General features: G+C 43.8%; 1 protein-coding gene and 1 long non-coding RNA gene across 2 annotated transcripts; one reads left to right on the top strand and one right to left on the bottom strand.

The window, feature by feature from the left end:
* Positions 1-403: 403 nt before the first annotated feature.
* Positions 404-2,818, bottom strand: LOC106589654 (proteasome subunit beta type-1). The gene is made up of 6 exons (XM_014179894.3): positions 2,596-2,818; positions 2,103-2,210; positions 1,574-1,655; positions 1,297-1,426; positions 1,037-1,143; positions 404-748 (listed from the first exon to the last, which is right to left on the bottom strand). The coding sequence occupies exons 1-6, from the start codon at positions 2,694-2,696 to the stop codon at positions 563-565; spliced, it is 714 nt and encodes a 237-aa protein (XP_014035369.1). The 5' UTR covers positions 2,697-2,818; the 3' UTR covers positions 404-562.
* A 7,297-nt stretch (positions 2,819-10,115) lies between these two features.
* Positions 10,116-21,082, top strand: LOC106589651 (uncharacterized). The gene is made up of 6 exons (XR_014383040.1): positions 10,116-10,246; positions 10,566-10,734; positions 10,893-11,459; positions 15,030-15,223; positions 15,565-15,724; positions 15,861-21,082. It is a non-coding gene; the product is annotated as an uncharacterized LOC106589651 (long non-coding RNA).
* Positions 21,083-25,339: the final 4,257 nt, after the last annotated feature.

Here is a 25,339-nt window from a genome sequence, read left to right as displayed (position 1 = left end):
ATGAAGGATTTTTAAGCTTTGAGACATGGATTGTGCCCCATTCAAAATATTAAGTGCCTTTGAACTGGGGTATTGTAGTAGGTGCCATGTGCACTGGTTTGAGTGTTTCAAGAACTACAGCGCTGCAGGGTTTCCACACAACAGTTTCCTATCCATATCAAGAATGGTCCCCCACCCAAAGGACTTTCCAGCCAACTTGACACAACTCTGGGAAGCATTGAGTCAACATGGGCCAGCATCCCTGTGGAACGCTTTCAACACCTTGTAGAGTGCATGCCTCAACAAATTGAGCCTGTTCTGAGGGCAAAACAGGGTGCAACTCAATATTAGGAAGGTGACCCTAATGTTTTATACACTGTGTTTGTTGGTTTTTCTTAACAGTTCATACTCCATTGTAATCAAATACATTTTCAACATTTAATGTTTAATAAAAATGGACACTGACAAAATGAACTACAGGGAACATCGTTCTTCAGCAAGAATGTAAAAAGCAGGAGATAGGTCCAAAATATGAAAAATACAGACAAAAGTGGGAGGTTGACAGCGGCAGGGAAAAGGTTGTTCAGTCCTTCCTGAGAGGGAATGTCTCTTCTTTGATGCCATCCTTGGTGACTATGCAGATCCTGAGGGCGTCCCCGGTGTACACATCTCTCTCAGCAGCAGAGATGAAGACATCTTTGACCAGCTGCACAGCCTTCTCCTGGCTCAGGGGCAGGTGCTGCACACCCTCCATGTTCTTGAATCCAATCTGATTGTAAATTAAGAATAAAGACAAAGACGATAAGGGGCTATACAGAAACCAAGAACTGGTTTGTTCCGAACCAATACACTATCGATTAGGCCACTAGAATGTCTAGAGTTGCCTTGAAACCGCCAAATAATACATTATTTTTTTTTTTTTAATTTAAAACATAGAAACATTCAAGTCATATTGTGCTGTCGGATTGCAGTACAATCCATTGGACAGAGGCGCTTCAGGGGGAACAAAGCCCTTAAAAGGTAGTGATGCTGAACTTATGCCCCTTTGTTTCTTTACCTGGTTGTCAAGCAGAGGTTGCAGCATAGCACTCGCTGAGCCTCCAGCTTTGTATGTGTCTCTCTGATAGGATCCCACTGGGTCAAAACTATAAACAGCTCCTTTACCTGAAAAGCAAAAACAATCCAAATCAGTTAGGAGAGTAATACATATTGGACTAGAAGTGGATAAAATAAAAATAAACATGCAGTGAATAACTTACACAAAAAGAACCAAGCATTATGATTATAGTAATAACAGAAATAGAGTAGGAGACATACCCTCCTCATCCAAGCCACCGATGATGTTGTAAACGTAGTAGGGGAAGAATCTTCTACCGTACAGGATTGTTGACAGCATGGCCGCGATTGCTCCACTTGTCATGCATTTGTTGTTGGAGTGCTTGTACATCTACAAATATTTGTTTGAAGATGAAACATTTACAAATGCTAACTTAGTGTACAGAAGTATTCCATAACTTTCAACTTAGAAAAATATTTTTAAAGTAACATTTATGAATGTAAGTGAAACTGAGTCTCAAGCCCAAGATGATCTCACCTTTAATCTTGCATCAATGATTTTAGTAAGGGTCAAGCAATCTCCATGGAATCCACTGCATCCTATGACAGTTGTATCTGTCCTGTGATAAATGAAACAAACTGTATTAGTAACAGCATTTAGTGATTGAATATTGATTTACATCCAATGTATTATGATGCTCACAAGCAGAATCCATTTCCACCATTTCAAATTATTTAGTTTTACCAAGACTGCATTTAGATATTCTCATCTGTGTCAATACATAACACATTGATGAGTCACTTAGGCTGTGTTTAGACAGGCAGCCCAATTAATTATATTTTCCCCTCTAATTGCTATTTTGACCAATCACATCCGATATTTTCACAGCAAGCTCTTTCAGAACTGATCTGATAGGTCAAAAGACCAATTTGTGAAAAGATTTGAGGCGAATTTGACTGCCTGTTTAAACGTAGAAATAGTGAGCCAGTTAGTGGAGTTAAACCACACCATCTGACAATGTGCCTTCGCTCATCCTTGGAAATACAGTAGTGTGTACTTGACTTACAACTTGTAGCATTTTGGAGAGTCACGGCTGTGGATTGAATAGCCTTCACTCAGACGGGTGTCTGAGGCCACAACGGCAAAGTCTTCACCGGCAACAGCAAGCACAGTCCTGGAAGCACAATAAAAACTGTTAAGACTTTGAGGCTCCCTTACAAACAAGTTCGTCTTGGCAAAACATTAATCAGCTCCGTGGCATAAGTAGCTAGCTATAAAGAAACTAGTCTAACTACTGTTAGCGTCAGATAATAGTTAACGTATGCTAATTAGCTAACTGAAATCGAAACCAAACATGTAGCTAGCGAAGTCTGTTGTTCACGTAACTAGCTAAAAGTGATCTCGATTAGTTAAGTGTTAGTTTTTTGCTTCATGGACACATTTAGTCAGACACTTAACTTATATTCAGTCACTGTCCGTTCTAACTGCACAACAGCATTAGCTAGGTAACGTTAACTTGCTAACATTTGCTAGCTAGCTAGTTGGATATTGATGCTTACCCTCCGTTAAATGAATATGGAGAGAATCGGTGCTCTACTGGTCCAGTATAGTGATATTCCTTCATTTTCCCATTATCTCCATAAACTTGTGTCGCAAACATTGTGTTAACAAGGAAACGCAAAGTCTTCAGCTTCCCAAAGACAAGTGGGAAATATCGCTGTATCACTGCAATATGGCGAACGGATATGCTTCTTCTTCAACAACCTGCAAAACAAAAATGTGTCTTTCCTACCACCTTCTGGCTGGAGTCATGGGTAAATGCAACTCAACTAGCTACCAGAACATGGGTGTCAACTCAACATTCTTCTTCTTCTGTATATTGTCGTTCACACAATTTAGTGTGCGGCATAGAAACAAAATTCACAAAAAACTTAAACAAAAAAAACTACTCAACTACTACCCCAAAAAATCTAATCAAACAACTTTTCGGTTAAAAATAAAACAGAGCTGATCCCTACACAGGCTCAAGGGGAGCCTGGGACTGCAGGCCGTCTTCCAGTGCCAGTACCCCTTGCAAGTCTTCAGATGTAAAATCCTTCCAAAAACTTTAATGCCACAGACAAAATAATGTCCAGTTTCTTTTACTTTTTTTTACTTCACAGACAAGCTAAACACCTTCTTTGCCCGCCAGGATAACACTGTGCCACCGATGCGGCCCGCTCCCAAGGACTGTGGGCTCTCGTTCTCTGTGGCCGACATGAGTAAGACATTTAAGCGTGTTAACCCTCACAAAGCCCCGACCGCATCCCTAGCCACGTCCTCAGAGCATGCGCAGACCAGCTGGCTGGAGTATTAACAGACCTGTTCAATCTCTCCCTATCCCAGTCTGCTGTCTCCACTTGCTGCAAGATGTCCACCATTGTTCCTGTACCAAAGAAAGCAAACGTAACTGAACTAAATTACTATCGCCCTGTAGCACTCACTTCTGTCATCATGAAGTGCTTGAGAGGCTAGTTAAAGATCATATTACCTCTACCTTACCTGACACCTGAGACCAACTTCAATTTGCTTACCACTCCAATAGATCCACAGACAATGCAATCGCCATCGCACTGCACACTGCCCTATTCCATCGGGACAAGAGGAATACCAACGTCAGAATGCTGTTCATTGATTATAGCTCAGTCTTCAACACCATAGTACCCTCCAAGCTCATCATTAAGCTCGGGGACCTGGGTCTGAACGCCACCCTGTGCAACTGGGTGCTGGACTTCCTGATGGGCAGCCCCCAGTGGTGAAGGTAGGAAACAACACCTCCACTTCGTTGATCCTCAACACTGGGGCCCCATAACGGTGCGTGCTCAGCCCCCTCCTGTACTCCCTGTTTACCCATGACTGCGTGGCCATGCACACCTCCAACTCAATCATCAAGTTTGCAGACGACACAACAGTAGTAGGTCTGATTACCAACAATGACGAAACAGCCTACAGGGAGGAAGTGAAGGCCCTGGCGGAGTGGTGCCAGGAAAATAACCTCTCCCTCAACGACAACAAAATGAAGGAGCTGATCGTGGACTTCAGGAAACAGCAGAGGGAGCACGCCACAATCCACATCGACGGGACCGAAGTGGAGAAGGTGGAAAGCTTCAAGTTCCTCGGCGTACACATCACTGACAATCTGAAATGGTCCACCCACACAGACAGTGTGGTGAAGAAGGCGCAACAGCGGCTGAAGAAATTCGGCTTGGCCCCGAAGACCCTCAGAAACTTTTACAGATGCACAATTGAGAGCATCCTGTCGGGCTGTATCACCGCCTGGTACGGCAACTGCACCACCTGCAACCACAGGGCTCTCCAGAGGGTGGTACGGTCTGCCCAACGCATCACCGGGGTACACTGCCTGCCCTCCAGAACACCAACAGCACCCGATGTCACAGAAAGGCCAAAAAGATTATCAAGGACATCAACCACCCGAGCCCCGGCCTGTTCACCCCGCTATCATCCAGAAGGCGAGGTCAGTATAGGGGCATCAAAGCTGGGACCGAGAGGCTGAAAAACAGCTTCTATCTCAAGACCATCAGACTGTTAAATACCCATCACAAGCCGGCTACCACCCAGCTACTCAACCCTGCACCTTAGCGGCTGCTGCCCCATATACAAAGACATGGAATCACTGGCCATTTTAATAATGGAACACTAGTCACTTTAATAATGTTTACATACTGCTTTACTCATCTCATATGTATATAATGTATTGTATTCTACTGTATTAAGTCAATGCCACTCTGACATTGCTCGTCCTAATATTTATATATTTCTTAATTCCATTCTTTTACTTTTAGATTTTTGTATTGTTGTGAATTGTTAGATACTACTGCACTGTTGGAGCTAGGAACACAAGCATTTTGCGACACCCGCAATAACATCTGCTAAATATGTGTATGTGACCAATAACAATTTATTTTATTTTGAATGCCAGCAAACATTTCTTCAGGCTGTGGTCCATCCATTACCATATTTTCACGAGTGTCACTTGTTTAAATCGCCTCCGCATAGGAGATTCGATTGACCGCTCTAACTTTAGCCATCTCAATGTCCTTCACCCTTACAGGGCACTCCAGGAACTCATGATTCCCATCACAATTGAAACACCGTTGTCTTGCTGTACATTGTTCTTCAGTATACTCCGTCCGTCTGCACACACTTGAAACATGGACAAATCCTTGACAATTTTTACACTGCAGTGGTTTGGGGGACGAAAGCTCTTACAGCGTATCTTACATAACCAAGCTTCACATTCGTAGGTAAGTGCTCTTTATCAAAAAACAACAGGATGACAGACTTTCTTATTTTTCTCCATTCACCCAGCAGGTGGCCCATTCCTCCTTACAGAGCTGGTGTAACTGAGTCAGGTTTGTAGGCTTCCTTGCTCGCCCACACTTTTTCAGTTCTGCCCACACATTTTCTATGGAATTGAGGTCAGGGCTTTGTGATGGCTACTTCAATACCTTGACTTTGTTGTCCTTAAGCCATTTTGCCACAACTTTGGAAGTATGCTTGGCGTCATTGTCAATTTGGAAGACCCATTTGCGACCAAGCTTTAACTTCCTGACTGTCTTGAGATGTTGCTTCAATATATCCACATAATTTTCCTGCCTCATGATGCCATCTATTTTGTGAAGTGCACCAGTCCCTCCTGCAGCAAAGCACCCCCACAACATGATGCCACATGATTAACAGTAATTTGAGCAGCTCGGTCATGTTGTCAACAAGGCTCTTTTCGGGCCTCCCGGGTGGCGCAGTGGTCTAAGGCACTGCATCGCAGTCCTAGCTGTGCCACCAGAGATTCTGGGTTTGAGTCCAGGCTCTGTCGCAGCCGGCCGCGACTGGGAGGCCCATGGGGCGGCGCACAAATGGCCCAGCGTCGTCCGGGTTAGGGAGGGTTTGGACGGCAGGGGTATCCTTGTCTCATCGCGCACTAGTGACTCCTGTGGCGGGCCGGGTGCAGTGCACGCTGACCAGGTTGCCAGGTGTACGGTGTTTCCTCCGACACATTGGTGCGGCTGGCTTCCGGGTTGGATGGGCATTGTGTCAAGAAGCAGTGTGGCTTGGTTGGGTTGTGTTTCCGAGGACGCATGGCTCTCGACCTTCGCCTCTCCCGAGTCTGTACAGGAGTTGCAGCGATGAGACAAGACTGTAACTACTACCAATTGGATACCATGAAATTGGGGACAAAAAAGGGGTAAAAATAAATAAAAACAAGGCTCTTTTCCATAAAATAAATGTGTACATTTTCAAACTAGTTTTAATTGGAAAGGCAGATAAAGCATGTTTATCAAAAGCAATCACTTGCTTGGGAAAACACAGAATCCTACTAATTACTAAATCAAATCAAATGTTATTTGTCACATGCGCCAAATCCAACAACCTTACTGTGAAATGCTTACTTACAAGGCCTTAGACAACAATGCAGTTCAAGAAATAGAGTTAAGAAAATATTTAGTAAATAAACTAAAGTAAAAATGTTTAATAAAATCAAAAAGTAACATAAGAAAATTATAAAACAATAGTGAGGCTATATAGAGGGGGTACCGGTACCGAGTCAATGTGCGGGGGTACAGGTTAGTTGAGGTAATTTGTAAAGTGACTATGCCTATATAATAAACAGCGAGTAGCAGCATGATAAAAAAACAAAGGGTGGGGGTGTCATTGTAAATAATCGAGGTGGCCATGACAATTTTTTGGGACTTCATCATTTGGGACTTCATCTGACAATGCCTAGCATATAGGTCATGGATGTCAGGAAACTAGGCCCCAGTGATGTACTGGGGCATATGCACTACCCTCTGTAGTGCCTTACGGTCAGATGCCGAGCAGTTGCCATACCAGGTGGTGATGCAACCGATCAGGATGCTCTCGATGGTGTACCTGTAGAACCTCATGAGGATCTGGGGACCCATGCCAAATCTTTTCAGTCTCCTGAGGGGGAAAATGTGTTGTCGTGCCCTCTTCACAACTGTTTTGGTGTGTTTGGACAACGATAGTTTGTTAGTGTTGTGGACACCATGGAGCGTGAAACTCTCGACCCGCTCCACTTCAGCCCCGTCGATGTTAATGGGGTCCTGTTCAGCGCTTCTTTTCCTGTAGCCCACGATCAGCTCTTTGTCTTGTTCACATTGAGGGAGAGGTTGTAGTCCTGGCACCACACTTCCAGGTCTCTGACCTCCTCCCTATAGACTGTCTCATTGTTGTCAGTGATCAGGCCTACCACTGTTGTGTCGTCAGCAAACTTAATGATGGTGTTGGAGTCGTGCTTGGCCACGCATTCGTAGGTGAACAGTGAGTACAGGAGGGGACTAAGCACGCACCCCTGAGGGGCCCCAGTATTGATGATCAGCGTGGCAGATGTGTTGTTGCCTACCCTTACAACCTGGGGGCGGCCCGTCAGGAAGTCCAGGATCCAGTTGCAGAGGGATGTGTTTAGTCCCAGGGTTCTTAGCTTAGTGATGAGGTTTGTGGGTACTATGGTGTTGAACGCTGAGCTGTAGTCAATGAACAGCATTCTCACATAGGTGTTCCTTTTGTCCAGGTGGGAAAGGGCAGTGTGGAGTGCAATTGAGATTGCATCATCTGTGGATCTGTTGGGGCACTATGCGAATTGGAGTAGGTCTAGGGTTTCCAGCATGATGGTGTTGATGTTAGCCATGACCAGCCTTTCCAAAGTACTTCATGACTTCCGACGAGTGCTACGGGTCGGTAATCATTTAGTCAGGTTACCTTTGCTTTCTTGGGCACAGGGACTATGGTGGTCTTTTTGAAACATGTAGGTATTACAGACTCGGTCAGGGAGAGGTTGAAAATGTCAGTGAAGACACTTGCCAGTTTGTCCGCGCATGCTTTGAGTACATGTCCTGGTAATCGGTCTGGCCTCGCGGCTTTGTGAATGTTGACCTGGAGAGCGTGATCACACAGTCATCTGGAACAGCTGATGCACTCATGCCTGCTTCAGTGTTGCTTGCCTCGAAGTGAATACTGAAGGCATTTAGCTCATCTGGTAGGCTCGCTTCACTGGGCAGCTCGCAGCTGGGTTTCCCTTTGTATTCCGTAATAGTTTTCAAGCCTTGCCACATCAAATGAGCGTCAGAGTGTAAGAATTATGCCACTTTTGTTTTCAACACCCTCATTTGCCGTCATTGATCAACACAAGTGGATGTATGGAAAGCGAACAGCTAATTGGGAAGATTTGTTGCCACATTTGTTGACACTCAAGACCGTTTTGCATGGCTGCTTGGGCTGCTGTGTCGTTAGCCGTGTTTGAGATCATCAAGACCATGATGTATCTTGGGTTAATTGTGACTGACTGACTGATCTACAAATAATATTGAGTAGTTATTTATGATGCAAGGTGATTTGCAGATGAGTCAGTCTTGCCTTGCCTTTAAAGTCGTCTGTAACATAGAATGTGCCCTTTCTGTTTCTGGGCTCGTTTGAATGGTAAGGCAAAAGCAACCAACTGTAGATGAAAGTCGAAGAGTGAAGTCGGGGAGGTGTATTTACGACAGCCGAAAGTTGGACACTGATGTGGTTTTCCAACAGCAAGGCTCAGTGCAACATGGTAGTGTTGCCATTGTTTATAATAGTTGTTCTTTATAATGTCAAAATAAACATGTCTCCAACCCCCATATCATACACTCACAAACTGAAAATATAGGTGTGTATATTGTACAAACAATTGGTGAGAGAGCCTCACATCACATTAATTTGTACATATCCACTGTATACATGTATTGAGGCAAAGTTGTTTCTTGTTTCAGTTACCTCTTTGGTCACGTTTGTGTGAGTCAAACAAAAACACCCTAATGATTTGTTGACAATTGAACCTCCCACAATGCAGGTGATGGCTGCAGGATGAAGTTGGTGAAGAGCAACTGGAGAAACTTGCAGTTGACTTGAAGGCGCAAGTCGGAAATGTTTTATCCCCATAATGCAACACAATTTGAAAGGCAGTACTCAGATGCAGAGTAGCCCACGTTTTGTGAGGATGGAGAGGCCAGAGATAGCCAGACTAGTAATTTGGGCTAAGGAACAGAAGTTGGGTATTGGAGAAAGGCCACCAGTGCGTGTTCTGCAAACAATACAGTGGATGAAGGTGTGGTATGAGCGTGGTTAATGGATAGACGTGGTTATAGACAGTGAGGAAGAAGGAGAGGTGCTGAGGGCAGAGGGAAGATGTGTGTTGCTTTGCTCTCTGGAGCAGGGCGCCTTGGAAAGGAGGGATTACTGGGGTGGTGTTAAGTGTTGAGGTGGAGCAACTGAAATGGAAGATTCCCTGTGTCTGTGACACCTGCTGTTGGGTGCGACGCAGACCCGGTGGTGAGTGTGGTGAAACTGAGAAGACACTGTCTGCCTTTTGAGTTTTAAAGCGGAGTCTTTACCTGACAAAGTCATGTTAGGATATGTCAGTTATGCTGTGAGAGCTTTTGTGCCGAACCCACTAAGGTGTTTCAGATACCAAGCTCATGGTCATTTTGTAGCAGTGTGCAGGAGGGAGATTCTGAGTAGAACAGAAGGTGTTGTATGCTGAGGCAGCAAAGAGAGTAGAGGATGATGAGTCAAGGGTGAGTAGTAGACCTTCGGGTCTAGGCCAATACAGAGTGATACAATTTGTGCTTCAGTAAGGTTGGCTTCTTAGCATTCATTGCCATGGTTATCAACTGTACCGCAGAAAAGGAACGTAAATCACAGAAATAGATGTTGTGGTGTCAGGAATTACAACGTATGTTGAACGAAAGAGTCATTTCCTCCCAGCCCATCGGCCTGGTGTACATTTTTTAAATATTTTTTTGTCATTTAGCAGACGCTCTTATCCAGAGCAAGTTACAGTAGTGAATGCACACATTACATACTTTATATTTCGTACTGGTCCCCCGTGGGAATCAAACCCACAACCCTGGCGTTGCAAACACCAACTGAGCCGCACGGGACCAGGTTCAGTTAGGGTCAAAGTAGTGGAATGCAGTGGTGTTATTTGTTAAATTTTTATGACATAGGCACAAAAACTAACGTGATTTACCACACACTCCCGCACAGTAGGTGGCGGCAATTACAAACAAAATGTGCGAACAGACGATACCAATGAAGAAGATGAAGAAGACAGATTTGACAGACGTGATCCGCTAGAACGCGCCTTCGTCGCGGTTAGGTATAATGGTAAGGCATTTCAATTAACGTTAGGGTTGCATTTTTCGTTTCACTTTGAGTTACGCCTTTGGTGTAGCTTCCGGTATCTAAGTTTTTCTTAGCTAGATATATGTATACTATCTATCATGTTATTGCTGTCTAACATTAACGTGGCTATTTACCGAGCTAGCTAGCTAACATAGCACTTTGGTAGCATTTTAGCTTAACTAGGTACTATACTGTTATCATCACCGAAAAGTCAGTTTGCCGTGACCGACTGTTCGCTGTCAACGCACATAACGTTCGCTGACTTGCTAAACTATTTGTAATTTATGTTTGTGTTTGACAGCATATCACAGTGCGAAAAGCAGCAGATGGCCGTTTGGTTTTATCCCAGTGCCAGAAGGACCACTTGTATCATTGCCCCTTCTGCCAGCCCTCAATTTTCAAGCCCCGAGACTATGCCAGTGTGTTGACACACATTGAGTCGCACAGATTGAAGGCTGTGCTGCATAGAGGTTAGCACATGTACAGTGATGTTACACATAGCTACGCATACTAGCCGCATAATGGCTTTCATTAATTAGACTAGTTCAGTACCGGTCAACATCACATGATTATATAAACCAGGTAGTTTGGGTCCTGGATGTTGATTTGCTTGTTTTATTCATTTCAGAGTTCACAATATTCATATGCCATCTGGAGTGCAGAGAAGCAAAGCATTTCCACTGCCCATATTGCCCCAAGACCTATGTAAATAGGAGTGATTTTACCAAACACATTCCACAATGTGAGTCAGTATGTTATCGAGCCCCAGGTTCAATAGCGAGATCCCCAGATGTAACCAGTGCAACGGCGAGAGCCCCAGATGTAACCAGTGCATCGGCGAGAGCCCCAGATGTAACCAGTGCATCGGCGAGAGCCCCAGATGTAACCAGTGCATCGGCGAGAGCCCCAGATGTAACCAGTGCATCGGCGAGAGCCCCAGATGTAACCAGTGCATCGGCGAGAGGTCCAGGTTCAGCGTGTCCAGCTGTGAGACCTGCAGTCAAGCGGAAAATCAAATGTTGCAACTGCAGTTTGTGGCTTAACAAAAAAAACCTGAGGAAACATCAACTTAGAAAGCATACATCTGCTGAGAAGGGCATTACAGCTCACTCCAATCTCAAGAGTCACTGCCTTGACCAGGACAATTGGGTGTTTGCCGAGGATAAACACATCTACCCTGTCTCTCCTCCTTCTGGTGAGCAGCAATAAGTAATATATACAGTACCAGTCAAAAGATTGGCCACACCTACTCATTCAAGGGTTTTTCTTTATTTTTACTATTTTATACATTGTAGAATAATAGTGAAGACAACGGCACGTTCTTAATGTTTTGTATGCTCAGTGTATATTATCATATACAGTACCAGTCAAAAGTTGACACAGCTACTCATTCCAGGGTTTTTCTTTATTTTTACTTTATAGAATAATAGTGAAGACATCAAAACTATGAAATGACACATAAGGAATCATGTAGTAACCAAAAAAGTGTTAAACAAATCAAAATATATTGCTCAAAAAAATAAAGGGAACACTAAAATAACACATCCTAGATCTGAATGAATGAAATAATCTTATTAAATACTTTTTTCTTTACAAAGTTGTATGTGCTGACAAAATCACACAAATAATCAATGGAAATCCAATTTATCAACCCATGGAGGTCTGGATTTGGAGTCACACTCAAAATTAAAGTGGAAAACCACACTACAGGCTGATCCAACTTTGATGTAATGTCCTTAAAACAAGTCAAAATGAGGCTCAGTAGTGTTTGTGGCATCCACGTGCCTGTATGACCTCCCTACAACGCCTGGGCATGCTCCTGATGAGGTGGCGGATGGTCTCCTGAGAGATCTCCTCCCAGACCTGGACTAAAGCATCCGCCAACTCCTGGACAGTCTGTGGTGCAACGTGGCGTTGGTGGATGGAGCGAGACATGATGTCCCAGATGTGCTCAATTGGATTCAGGTCTGGGGAACGGGCGGGCCAGTCCATAGCATCAATGCCTTCCTCTTGCAGGAACTGCTGACACACTCCAGCCACATGAGGTCTAGCATTGTCTTGCATTACGAGGAATCCAGGGCCAACCGCACCAGCATATGGTCTCACAAGGGGTCTGAGGATCTCATCTCGGTACCTAATGGCAGTCAGGCTACCTCTGGCGAGCACATGGAGGGCTATGCGGCCCCCCCAAAGAAATGCCACCCCACACCATGACTGACCCACCGCCAAACCGGTCATGCTGGAGGATGTTGCAGGCAGCAGAACGTTCTCCACGGCGTCTCCAGACTCTGTCACGTGCTCAGTGTGAACCTGCTTTCATCTGTGAAGAGCACAGGGCGCCAGTGGCGAATTTGCCAATCTTGGTGTTCTCTGGCAAATGCCAAACGTCCTGCACGGTGTTGGGCTGTAAGCACAACCCCCACCTGTGGACGTCGGGCCCTCATACCACCCTCATGGAGTCTGTTTTTGACCGTTTGAGCAGACACATGCACATTTGTGGCCTGCTGGAGGTCATTTTGTAGGGCTCTGGCAGTGCTCCTCCTTGCACAAAGGCAGAGGTAGCGGTCCTGCTGCTGGGTTGTTGCCCTCCTACGGCCTCCTCCACGTCTCCTGATGTACTGGCCTGTCTCCTGGTAGCGCCTCCATGCTCTGGACACTACGCTGACAGACACAGCAAACCTTCTTGCCACAGCTCGCATTGATGTGCCATCCTGGATGAGCTGCACTACCTGAGCCACTTGTGTGGGTTGTAGACTCCGTCTCATGCTACCACTAGAGTGAAAGCACCGCCAGCATTCAAAAGTGACCAAAACATCAGCCAGGAAGCTTAGGAACTGAGAAGTGGTCTGTGTTCCCCACCTGCAGAACCACTCCTTTATTGGGGGTGTCTTGCTAATTGCCTATAATTTCCACCTGTTGTCTATTCCATTTGCACAACAGCATGTGAAATGTATTGTCAATCAGTGTTGCTTCCTAAGTGGACAGTTTGATTCACAGAAGTGTGATTGACTTGGAGTTACATTGTGTTGTTTAAGTGTTCCATTTATTTTTTTGAGCAGTGTATATGTGTTTCTTAAAAGTAGCCACCAATTGCCTTGTTGACAGCTTTGCACACTCTTGGCATTCTCTCAACCAGCTTCACCTGGAATGCTTTTCCAACAATCTTGAGTTCCCACATATGCTGAGCACTTGTTGGCTGCTTTTCCTTCCCTCTGCGGTCCAACTCATCCCAAACCATCTCAATTGGGTTGAGGTTGGGTGATTGGAGGCCAGGTCATCTGATGCAGCACTTCACTCTCGTTTTTGGTCAAATAGCCCTTACACAGCCTGGCAGTGTGTTTGGTCATTGTCCTGTTGAAAAACAAATGATTGTCCCACTAAGCGCAAACCAGATGGGATGGCGTATCGCTGCAGAATGCTGTGGTAGCCATGCTGGTTAAGTGTGCCTTGAATTCTAAATAAATCACACAGTGTCATCAGCAAAGCACCATCACATCTCTTCCTCCATGCTTCACGGTGGGAAATACACTGGCGGAGATCCGTTCACCTACTCTGCCTCTCACAAAGACATGGCGGTTGGAACCAAAAATGTCAAATTTGGACCCAGACCAAAGGAGAGATTTCCACCGGTCTAATGTCCATTGCTTGTGTTTCTTGACCCAAGCAAGACTTTTATTCTTATTGGTGTCCTTTAGTAATGGTTTCTTTGCAGCAATCGACCATGAAGGCCTGATTCATGCAGTCTCCTCTGAACAGTTGATGTTAAGATGTCTGTTACTTGAACGCTGTGAAGCATTTATTTGGGCTGCAATTTGAGGCTGGTAACTAATGAACTTATCTTCTGCAGCTGAGGTAACTCTGGATCTTCCTTTCCTAAGGCGGTCCTCATGAGAGCCAGTTTCATCATAGCGCTTGATAGTTTTTGCAATTGCACTTGAAGATTCTTTCAAAGTTCTTGAAACATTTGTTAATTGAAATGCGTTCTGGGTGACTACATCATGAAGCTGATTGAGAGAATGCCAAGAGTGTGCAAAGCTGTCATCAAGGAAAAAGGTGGCTACTTTGAAGAATCTCAAATATACAATATATTTTGATTTGTTTAACACTTTTTTTGGTTACTACATGATTCCTTATGTGTATTTCATAGTTTTGATGTCTTCACTATTGTATAATGTAAAAATAAAGAAAAACCCTGGAATGAGTAGCTGTGTCAACTTTTGACTGGTACTGTATATGATAATATACACTGAGTATACAAAACATTAAGAACGTGCTGTTTCCATGACAGACTGACCAGGTGAAAGCTATGATCCCTTATTGATGTCACTTGTTAAATCCACTTCAATCAGTGTAGATGAAGGTAAAAAAAAAAAAAAAAAGCAGCATTGAGACATTTTGAGACGTGTTGTGTATTTGTGCCTTTCAAAGTTTGAATGGTCAAGACAAAATGCAAGTGCCTTTGAACGGGGTATGGTGGTAGCTGCCAGGCGCACCGGTTTGTGTCAAGAACTGCAACGCTGCTGGGTTCATCACAGTTGACAGTTCCGTTTATATGAAGAATGGTCCACCACCCAATGGACATCCAGCCAACTTGACGTAACTGTGATAACCATTGGAGTCAACAAGAGCCACCATCCATGTGGAACACATTCGACAACTTGTAGAGTTCATGCCCCGATGAACTGAGTCTGTTCTGAGGGCAAAAGGGCACTCTTGTCCACCTCATTGTGTTATAGTGAAATGCCCCTTTTAAAATGTCTTTCAGTGCTAATTCGGGAAATGCTTACCAAGCAAGAGATGATACTGGAACAACAGACCCTCATCCTACGACTCTTACAAACAGCACAGCAGAATGGAGCAGAATATGCGATCGAAGGAGGCCTTCTGCCATTGAAGGATCAACAAAGTCTCCAGAGCCTGGAAACCGATCTTCAGGGGGCTGACTTCAAACTTAAACTGGTGAGTTTCATTCCACTTTATCTAATGCTCTTTTAGAGTGATTCAGTGGGAGTTCATGGGATTCAAATAATTTTTCAGATATGCAAGAAGAAAAAAAAAGTACGATTTATGTCCACAAACTTTTTATGAAATGGAAAATGGGTGTCTCTCACTCCCTAGTAAACTTTTCAACTTTATGTAGGATAAAAGCATGACGTTTCAACCTCCAAAGACCTTAATCAGAATGAGCATACAAGTTTCTTAACCATATATGCTTCCCTCGCCTGGGGAAAAGCGGCAGTCACTTGTGGCTTAAAGTTTGTCAATTGATACATTATTCAAATGTTTTTTTTTTCCTTTAGATTAACCACTTGAGCCTCGTTGGGGGATGCGACGTGAAGGATGTCGTGTGGCGTTTAATGAGGCACACAATTTCCAATGCGCTGGCAAAAAACATGAATTGGAGAGGGGTGAATAGGAAAATTTCTCTTGGAGGTCTTCGACTGAGAGACGTTTTGATTGGTAAGGATTTCTTATGTGTCTCATGACACAAATGGCTTCCTGCAATGCAAATACCATGACATTTGAAAGTATTCAATTCACCCTGTTGCAATTAAATTTTCACATCTTTGCGACTACTTGTGTTCTTGTTCATTAGCTGTTGTCCGGAAGAATCCGTTAACATCTAAAGCATCCGAAAGCGATGTGGAGTCTGTCATGAAAAAGTGGTTGCAGCTGGCAGCATATCGGGAAGGAGGGAGAAGGAGACGAGACAGGAGTGTGGTGGCACCTGTGCCATGATGGACTTGGGGAGAGGTGTATTTAAGTGATAATGCCCAAAAAGCCGTGGTTTGGAGGACATATTGGCATTCGTCTCGGGCAAGCAAACCGTGCCAATATATCATCCAAACCCTGGCTTTGAGGGCATTATCGCTTTAATACAATGGTTACCAACCTATGGAAATATGTAAATCATTATTTTAATTCAATGTTATTTTGATGAATTTATTCATATAATTTCCATCCATTCTCGAGATATAGTCCCAAACACAAATCTAGGGTCGCTTGTTGTTCATTCTATTGGCATCGTTGCCAGCCAAACCGGTCGTTAGCTTGGCATTGAACGTATAGAACTATCTAAGCTAAATGGCTATACTAGACAAAATGAAAGATGAGACCACTTTCATTTGAACTGATATGAAACAATACATTCACTTTGTCGTCCTCGCAGCTTAGCTAGCTAGCTAGCTAGTTAGTTGTATGTTACTATGAAAACCAGACCTACTTGCTGTCTGTCTCGTTTGGACAGTTTCTATGATTTGGTGGAGATCGCAATTCAAAATTGAATCAAATCATGCGCCAGAGACAACCTTACAGTGAAATGCTTACTTACAAGCCTTTTAACCAACAATGCCGTTTTAAGAAAAATAAGTGTAAAAAAGAAAAGTAACAAGTGATTAAAGAGCAGCAGTAAAATAATAGCGAAGCTATATACACAGGCGGTACTGGTACAGAGTCAATGTGCGTGGGCACCGGTTAGTCAAGGTAAGAGGTAATGTGTACATGTAGGTAAAGTTAGTGATTATGCATAGATAATGAAACAGAGTAGCAGCAGTGTAAAAGGGGGGGGGGGGGGGGGGGCAGTGCAGTGCAGATAGTCTGGGTAGCCATTTGATTAGCTCTTCAGGAATCTTATGGCTTAAGGATCAGCCCCTTTTTTTTCAATGTTTGCCTAAAATGTCATACTCAAATCTAACTGCATGTAGCAAGGATATGCATTTTATTGGTACCATTTTGAAAGGAAACACTTTGAAGTTTGTGGAAATGTGAAAGGAATGTAGGAGAATGTAACACATTAGATCTGGTAAAAGATAATACAAAGAAAAAACTACTTATTTTTTTTTGTGCCATCTTTGAAATGCAAGAGAAAGGCCATAATGTATTATTCCAGCCCAGGTGCCGTTTACATTTTGGCCACTAGATGGCAGCAGTGGATTTTGGTGAAAATGTTTCAGGACTGCCCAAATGTGCCTAATTGGTTTATTAATAACTTCATGTTCAAAACTGTGCACTCTCTCCTCAAACAATAGCATGGTATTCTTTCACTGTAATAGCTACTGTAAATTGAACAGTGCAGTTTGGTTAACAAGAATTTAAGCCTTTTGCTTATCATATATGTCTATGTCCTGGGAAATTTTCCTGTTACTTACAACCTCATACTAATCGCATTAGCCTACGTTAGCTCAACAGTCCCGCAGGGGACCCACAGATCCTGAAGAAGTTGTTTTAAGCCTTTTGGATACTTAGACTTGGTGCTCCGGTACCTCTTGCTGTGCTTGAGCAGAGAGAACAGTCTATGACTAGGGTGGCTGGAGTCTTTGACAATTTTTAGGGCCTTCTGACACTGCCTGGTATAGAGGTCCTGGATGGCAGGAAGCTCAGGGAGTACAGGAGGGGACTGAGCAAGCACCCCTATGGGGCCCCCGTGTTGAGGATCAGCATGGCGGATGTTACCCACCCTTACCACCTGGGGGCGGCCCATCAGGAAGTCCAGGATCCAGTTGCAGAGGGAGGCGTTTAGTCGCAGGGTCCTTAGCTTAGTGATGAGCTTTCAGGGCACTATGTTGTTGAACGCTGAGCTGTAGTCAATGAATAGCATTCTCACATAGGTGTTCCTTTTGTCCTGGTGGGAAAGGGATCTTTTGGGGCAGTATGCAAATTGGAGTTGGTCTAGAGTTTCTGGGATAATGGTGTTAATGTGAGCCATGACCAGCCTTTCAAAGCACTTCATGGCGACAGAAGTGAGTGCTACGGGTCGGATGTCATTTAGGCAGGTTACCTTGGTGTTCTTGGGCACAGGGACTATGGTGGTCTGCTTGAAACATGTTGGTATTAGACTTAGTCAGGGACAGGTTGAAAATGTCAGTGAAGACACTTGATCACACAATTGTCCGGAACAGCTGATGCTCTCATGCATGTTTTAGTGTTACTTGCCTCGAAGCGAGCATAGAAGTAATATAACTTGTCTGGTAGGCTCGTGTCACTGGGCAGCTCGCGGCTGTGCTTCCCTTTGTAGTCTGTAATAGTTTGCAAGCCCTTCGATGAGCGTCGGAGCCGGTGTAGTAGGATTCAATCTTAGTCCTGTATTGACCCTTGGCCTGTTTCATGGTTTGTCGGAGGGCATAGCGCGATATCTTATAAGCTTCCGGGTTAGAGTCCCGCTCCTTGAAAAAGGGAAACCAAGCCGTGAGATGCCCAATGATGCTCAACTCCCAAACGAGCCAAATGCCTTTTATGCTGACTTCGAGGAATACAACATTGAGTCTTGCGTGAAAGCCCATTGTTCCAATCTCAAAGCATGCATAGACCGGCTGACAAGTGTTTTCACTGACATTTTCAATCTCTTCATGTCCCAGTCTGTAATCCCAACATGTTTCAAACTGACCACCATTGTCCCTGTTCACAATAACTCCCAAGGTAACCTGCATAAATGACTATTGCCCTGTAGAACACATCTGTAATTATGAAGTGCTTTTAAAAAATGGTCATGACACACAATCATCCCAGATACTCTGGACCCACGCGAATTCGTATTCCGCCCTAACAGATCCACAGATGACACAATCTAAATTGCACTTCACACTGCTCAGCGTTAAAAACACTATAGTCCCCTCTGCAACTGGATACTGGTCTTCACCTGGGGCCGGCCCGTCAGGGTGAGGGAAGGCAACAACACCTATGCCACACTGACCCTCAACTTGGGGCCCCACGGGTGTGTGATTAAGCCCCCTCCTGTACTCCCTGCTCACCCACGACTGTGTGGCTACGCACGACTCCAACACTATCATGTTTGCTGACGACGACACAACAGTGGTAGGCCTGATCACGGATGGTGACGAGACAGCCTACAAGGAGGTCAGAGAATTAGCAGTGTGGTGCCAGGACAACAACCTCTACATCAGTAAGATCAAGGAGCTGATCATGGACTACAGGAGAAAGAGGGGAGAGCACGCCCCCATCCGCATTGACAGGGCTGTAGTGGAGCAGGTTGAGAGATCCAAGTTCCTTGGCATCCACATCATTAAGGACTTAACAAGGTCCACACTCACCTGCACAGTCGTGAATAGGGCATAACAGCGCCTCTTCCCCCTCAGGATACTGCAAAGATTTAGCATCCTCAAAAAATTATACAGCTACACCATCGAGAGCATCTTGACTGGCTGCATCACTGCTTGGTATGGCAAATGCACCGCCCTCGATGGCAAAGCGCTACAGAGGGTGGTGCGGACAGCCTAGTACATCACTGAGGCCAAACTCCCCACCATCCAGGACCTCTATATCAGGTGGTGTCAGAGGAAGGCCTGAAAAATTGCCCAAGACTACTGCCACCCAAGCCATAGAGTGTTCACTCTGTTACTGTCCGGTAAACAGTACTGGAGCATCGGCTCTTGGACCAACATACTCCGAGACAGCTTCCACCCCCAAGCCATAAGACGGCTAAAAAGCCGTAAGCCTAGAGGGGCGGCAGGTTGCCTAGCATTTAATAGAGTTGTACCAGTAACCGAAAGGTCAATGGTTTGAATGCCCAAGCCGGCAAGGTGGAAAAATCTGCTGTTCTGCCCTTGAGCAAAGGTAGTTAACCCCCAACAACAACTGCTCCCCGGGAGCCAATGATGTGGACGTCGATTAAGCAAGCCCCCAGCACCACTCTGATTCAGAGGTGGTTTAATGCATTGTTGTGCAGCTGACTAGGTATCCCCTTTCCCTTTCCTTTCTCTAAGACTGCTAAATAGTCCGGGTAACCATTTAATTAACTATCTGCATTGACTCTATCCTGCATGACTCGCAAAACTACAGTATATACTGTAAACACACTACTCTCACACAAAATCCACACACATTCGCATACACTACATACGTACACAAAGCATACCGACACAACACATATATGCTGCTGCAACTGTTCATTATTTTACTTTTATTATAATTTATCCTGATGCCTAGCCAATTTATCCTGGCTTCATGTACATGTCCACCTTAATTACCTCGTACCCCTGCACATTGATCTTATACTGGTAGTCCCTGTAGAACTCCATTCTTGTGTATTTTATTCCATTTGTTACTAATTTATTTGTATTATTATCTGCATCATTGGGAAAAGCTCGTAAGTGATTATAACTGTGAGTCTTTAAAGAGCTTTCCACACCAGGATTGTGCAAAATTTGCCCATTTATTATTTTCAAATTTCATCAAGCCCTGTCAAATTGGTTGTTGTTAAATTCTAGACAACCATTTTAAGGTCTTGCCATAGATTTCCAAGTAGATTTAAGTCAAAACTGTAACTTGACCACTCAACAACATTCACTGTCTTCTTGGTTATCAACTCCAGTGTAGATTTGGCCTTCTTTTTTAGGTTATTGTCCTGCTGAAAGGTGAATTAATCTTCCAGTGTCTGGTGGAAAGCAGACTGAATCAGGTTTCCTCTGATTTTGCCTGTGCTTAGCACCATTAGTTTCTTCTTCTTTTTTATCCTGAAAAACTCCCCAGTCCTAAATGATTACAAGCATGACCATAACATGATGCAGCCATCACTATGCTTGAGAATATGAGGAGTGGTACTCAGTAATGTTTGGGGCAAATCCAACACAACACATAACACTTTGTATTCAGGACAAAAAGTGAATTGATATGCCAAATTTCTTGCAGTATTACTTTAGCCTTGTTGCAAATAGGATGCATGTTTTGGAATATTTGTATTCTGTACAAGCTTTCTTCTTTTCACTCTGTCAGTTAGTTAAGTATTGTGGAGAAACTACAATGTTGTTGATCCATCCTCAGTTTTATCCTATCACAGCTATTAAAATAACTGTTTAAAAGTTACCATTGGCCTCATGGTGAAATCCTTGAGCGGTTTCGTTCCTCTCCGGCTACTGAGTTGGGCAGGACACCTGTATCTTTGTAATGACTGGCTGTATTGCTACAACATCCAAAGTGTAATTAATAACTTCACCATGCTCAAAGGGATATTCAATGTCTGCTTTTTAAAAATATTTGTTTTATACCCATCTACCAATAGGTGCCCTTCTTTGCAAGGCATTGCAAAACCTCCCTGGTTGTTGAAATTCACTGCTCGACTGAGGGACCGTAAACATAATTGTAAGTGTGGGGTACAGAGATGAGGTAGTCGTTCTCTATAAAGTCCCACAGTTGACTGTGCATGTCAGAGCAAAAACCAAGCCATGAGGTCAAAGGAATTGTCCGTAGAGCTCTGAGACAGGATTGTGTCGAGGCACAGATCTGTGCAAGGGTACCAAAACATTTCTGCAGCATTGAAGGTCCCCAAGAACACAGTGGCCTCCATCCTTAAATGGAAGAAGTTTGAGACAGATAGGATCTGGCTAAAAATACTTGAATCAGTTATAGAACCCATTGCCCTTTATGATTGTGAGATCTGGGGTCTGGCTCACCAACCAAGAATTCACAAAATGGAGACTACACAAAGGATATTTTTGCAGAATTCTGCATACAATGTAAAACACCAAATAATACATGCAGAGCAGAATTAAGCCGATACCCACTAATTATCAAAATCCAGAAAAGAGCCATTCAATTCTACAACCACCTAAAAGGAAGAAATTCCCAAACCTTCTGTAACAAAAGTCATCACCTACAGAGAGATGAACCTGGAGAAGAGTCCCCCAAAAATTAAGGAATGCTCTGACTATGTACAGACTCAGTGAGCATAGAGGCCGCCGTAGGCAGACCTGGCTCTCAAGAGAAGACAGGCTATGTGCACACTGCCCCAGAAAACGAGGTGGAAACTGAGCTGCACTTCGAAACCTCCTGCCAAATGTAAGACCATATTAGAAACCCACATTTTCCTCAGATTACACAGACCCACAAAGAATTTGAAAACAAATCAAATTTTGATAAACTCTTGTCTATTGGGTGAAATACCAGTATGCCATCACAGCAGCAAGATTTGTGACCTGTTGCCACAAGAAAAGGGCAACCAGTGAAGAACAAACACCATTGTAAATATGTTTATTTATTTTCCCTTTTGTACTGTAACTATTTGCACATTGTTACAACATGGTGTATAGCTATAATATGGCATTTGAAATGTTCCTTTGGAATTTTTGTGAGTGTAATGTTTACTGTTTTTCACTTTTTGTTTATCTATTTCACTTGCTTTGGCGATGTAAACATTTGTTTCCCATGCCAACAAAGCCCTTTGAAATGAATTGAGAGGGTGGGAGAGAGAGGAGGGAGATAAGCAGAGGTGGGATAATGTAAATCCCTTACAAAAAATGTACCATGCTAGTACAATGAAAAAATGCCATGGTACTATCATGTTTTTTTTGGAAACTACCATGGCATGAAATTATGCCATGGTGGTGACATGCTACAAAAATGAACCATGGTAGTACAATGTAAAAAATAAAAAACTAGCAGCATGTAGAGAAAGCGTGGCATTTGTTTACAATGTATTATGATGGTCTGTGTCCCACTGTTTTTCGGGTAAAGAGACCAAAAATGTAATTTATGGTACTCGCATGATGCAACATTGACTACTCGCTCTGCAACAGTACCCTCTTAAACCCTTTTAGCTCATAGTGAAAAACCACAACACACATGGTCTAGTAGTGTAGTCTACTCTCTTCAATCTTGGGAACTGGATCGGGTATGGTGAGAGAAATGAAGAAACTTTGAAAATGAAAAAAGTTTATCTGGTGCATCTCTCTTCAATACAGTTTTCAGTTGTCTCTCAATCAACTGACTTGGCTACTCATAATTCTAAATGGCCAACATACTAAAACATTTGTAAAAATGTATTATTAATTATATCTCAAATAAAAGTTTTAAAAGACTATGAAAGGCTAGCTTGACTGGAGCTAACTTTAGCCGACGTTCACTTCTCTGCTAACAGACTTTTATCAATAAAAAATCGAAACATAACGAAAATTATAAAATATCATTACACTGCGTAACTTGGTGTTTCATATCCTATGCTTAATAACTCGCTCACCGTGATTATAACGTTGAAAATAGTTTGTTTATCTAGCACTTCTCTCTTCAGTTTTCTGTTGGCTTGGCTCGCATTCCCTGACTACTAGGCAGGCTAGTGAAGCTGTAGAGTGCGAGCAGCTCCCACTGCGTGCTGAAATGAGCACAACACCCCTTGACTATAAATACTGTAAATGATTAGGATACCCCATATACTCTCATATTTCAGGTTGGCAACACAGGGAACCAAAACATGAGTAAAAAAACGGTACTATAAATACTGAAAGTTTTACCCCTTTTTCACAGCAACTATTTCCTTTTTCTTTGATGTTACAAACTAGGACCAACAATCGTAGCCTGCCTCTGACTTTATCAAGAAATATAGCCATACTGGTATATAAATTAATCAATATAATACCAACCTCTTCTGACCTTGGGGGGTTTATTTATTTAATGCATTATACTACCATTGTACTATGGTAATGAACAATTAATAAAGATGGTACCATATATCATAATTGTGCGTTACCATGGTAGATTATAAACTCAGCAAAAAAAGAAACGCCCCTTTTTCAGGACCCTGTCTTTCAAAGATAATTTGTAAAAATCCAAAACTTCACAGATCTTCATTGTAAAGGGCTTAAACACTGGTTACCATGCTTGTTCAATGAACCATAAACAATTAATGAACATGCACCTGTGGAACGGTCGTTAAGACACTAACAGCTTACAGACGGTAGGCAATTAAGGTCACAGTTATAAAAACTTAGGACAATAAAAAAGGCCTTTCTACTGACTGAAAAACACCAAAAGAAAGATGCCCAGGGTCCCTGCGTGAACGTGCCTTAGGCATGCTACAAGGAGGCATGAGGACTGCAGATGTGGCCAGGGCAATAAATTGCCATGTCCGTACTGTGAGACGCCTAAGACAGCGCTACAGGGAGACAGGATGGACAGCTGATCGTCCTCACAGTGGCAGACCACGTGTAACAGCACCTGCACAGGATCGGTACATCCAAACATCACACCTGTGGGACAGGTACAGGATGGCAACAACAACTGCCCGAGTTACACCAGGAACTCACAATCCCTCCATCAGTGCTCAGACTGTCCGCAATAGTCTGAGAGAGGCTGGACTGAGGGCTTGTAGGGCCTGTTTTAAGGCAGGTCCTGACCAGACATCACCGGCAACAACGTTACCAATGGACACAGACCCACAGTCACTGGACCAGACAGGACTGGCAAAAACTGCTCTTCACTGACGAGTCGCGGTTTTGTCTCACCAGGGGTGATGGTCGGATTCGCGTTCAACGTCGAAGGAATGAGCGTTACACCGAGGCCTGTACTTTGGAGCGGGATCGATTTGGAGGTGGAGGGTCCGTCATGGTCTGGGGCGGTGTGTCACAGCATCATCGGACTGAGCTTGTTGTCATTGCAGGCAATCTCAACACTGTGCGTTACAGAGAAGACATCCTCCTCCCTCATGTGGTACCCTTCCTGCAGGCTCATCCTGACATGACCCTCCAGCATCACAATGCCACCAGCCATACTGCTCATTCTGTGCGTGATTTCCTGCAAGACAGGAATGTCAGTGTTCTTCCATGGCCAGCGAAGAGCCCGGATCTCAATCCCATTGAGCACGTCTGGGACCTGTTGGATCGGAGGCTGAGGGCCAAGGCCATTCCCCACAGAAATGTCCGGGAACTTGCAGGTGCCTCTGTGGAAGAGTGGGGTAACATCTCACAGCAAGAACTGGCAAATCTGGTGCAGTCCATGAGGAGGAGATGCACTGCAGTACTTAATGCAGCTGGTGGCCACACCAGATACTGACTTTTGATTTTGATCCCCCTTTTTTCAGGGACACATTATTCCATTTCTGTTAGTCACATGTCTGTGGAACTTGTTCAGTTTGTCTCAGTTGTTGAATCTGATGTTCATACAAATATTTACACAAGTAAAGTTTGAAAATAAACACAGTTGACAGTGAGAGGATGTTTCTTTTTTGGTGAGTCTATAATGCTACTGGTAGCTCGTGATTGACCTTTTGGAGACCCAAGGTCTGGGGTGATAGAGGTGTGTGCCATAACCAGCCTTTCAAAGCACTTGATCATTACAGATGCTAGAAACAAG

The sequence above is a fragment of the Salmo salar genome, chromosome 28, assembly GCF_965601325.2.
Source record: "Salmo salar chromosome 28, fSalSal1, whole genome shotgun sequence".
Taxonomy (NCBI): domain Eukaryota; kingdom Metazoa; phylum Chordata; class Actinopteri; order Salmoniformes; family Salmonidae; genus Salmo; species Salmo salar.
Note: the sequence above shows the minus strand (reverse complement) of the source record. Positions and strands in the feature narration are given on the sequence as shown.

Bases quoted from the DNA above. Each gene is read 5' to 3' on its own strand.
- LOC106589654 (XM_014179894.3), bottom strand. From the start codon at position 2,696: ATGTTTGCGACACAAGTTTATGGAGATAATGGGAAAATGAAGGAATAT. The intron at 1,144-1,296 runs GTATGTCTCCTA...TTTGCTTTTCAG, and splicing joins CGGTGGCTTGGATGAGGAGG to GTAAAGGAGCTGTTTATAGT. The intron at 749-1,036 runs GTAAAGAAACAA...ATTTACAATCAG, and splicing joins AACCTCTGCTTGACAACCAG to ATTGGATTCAAGAACATGGA.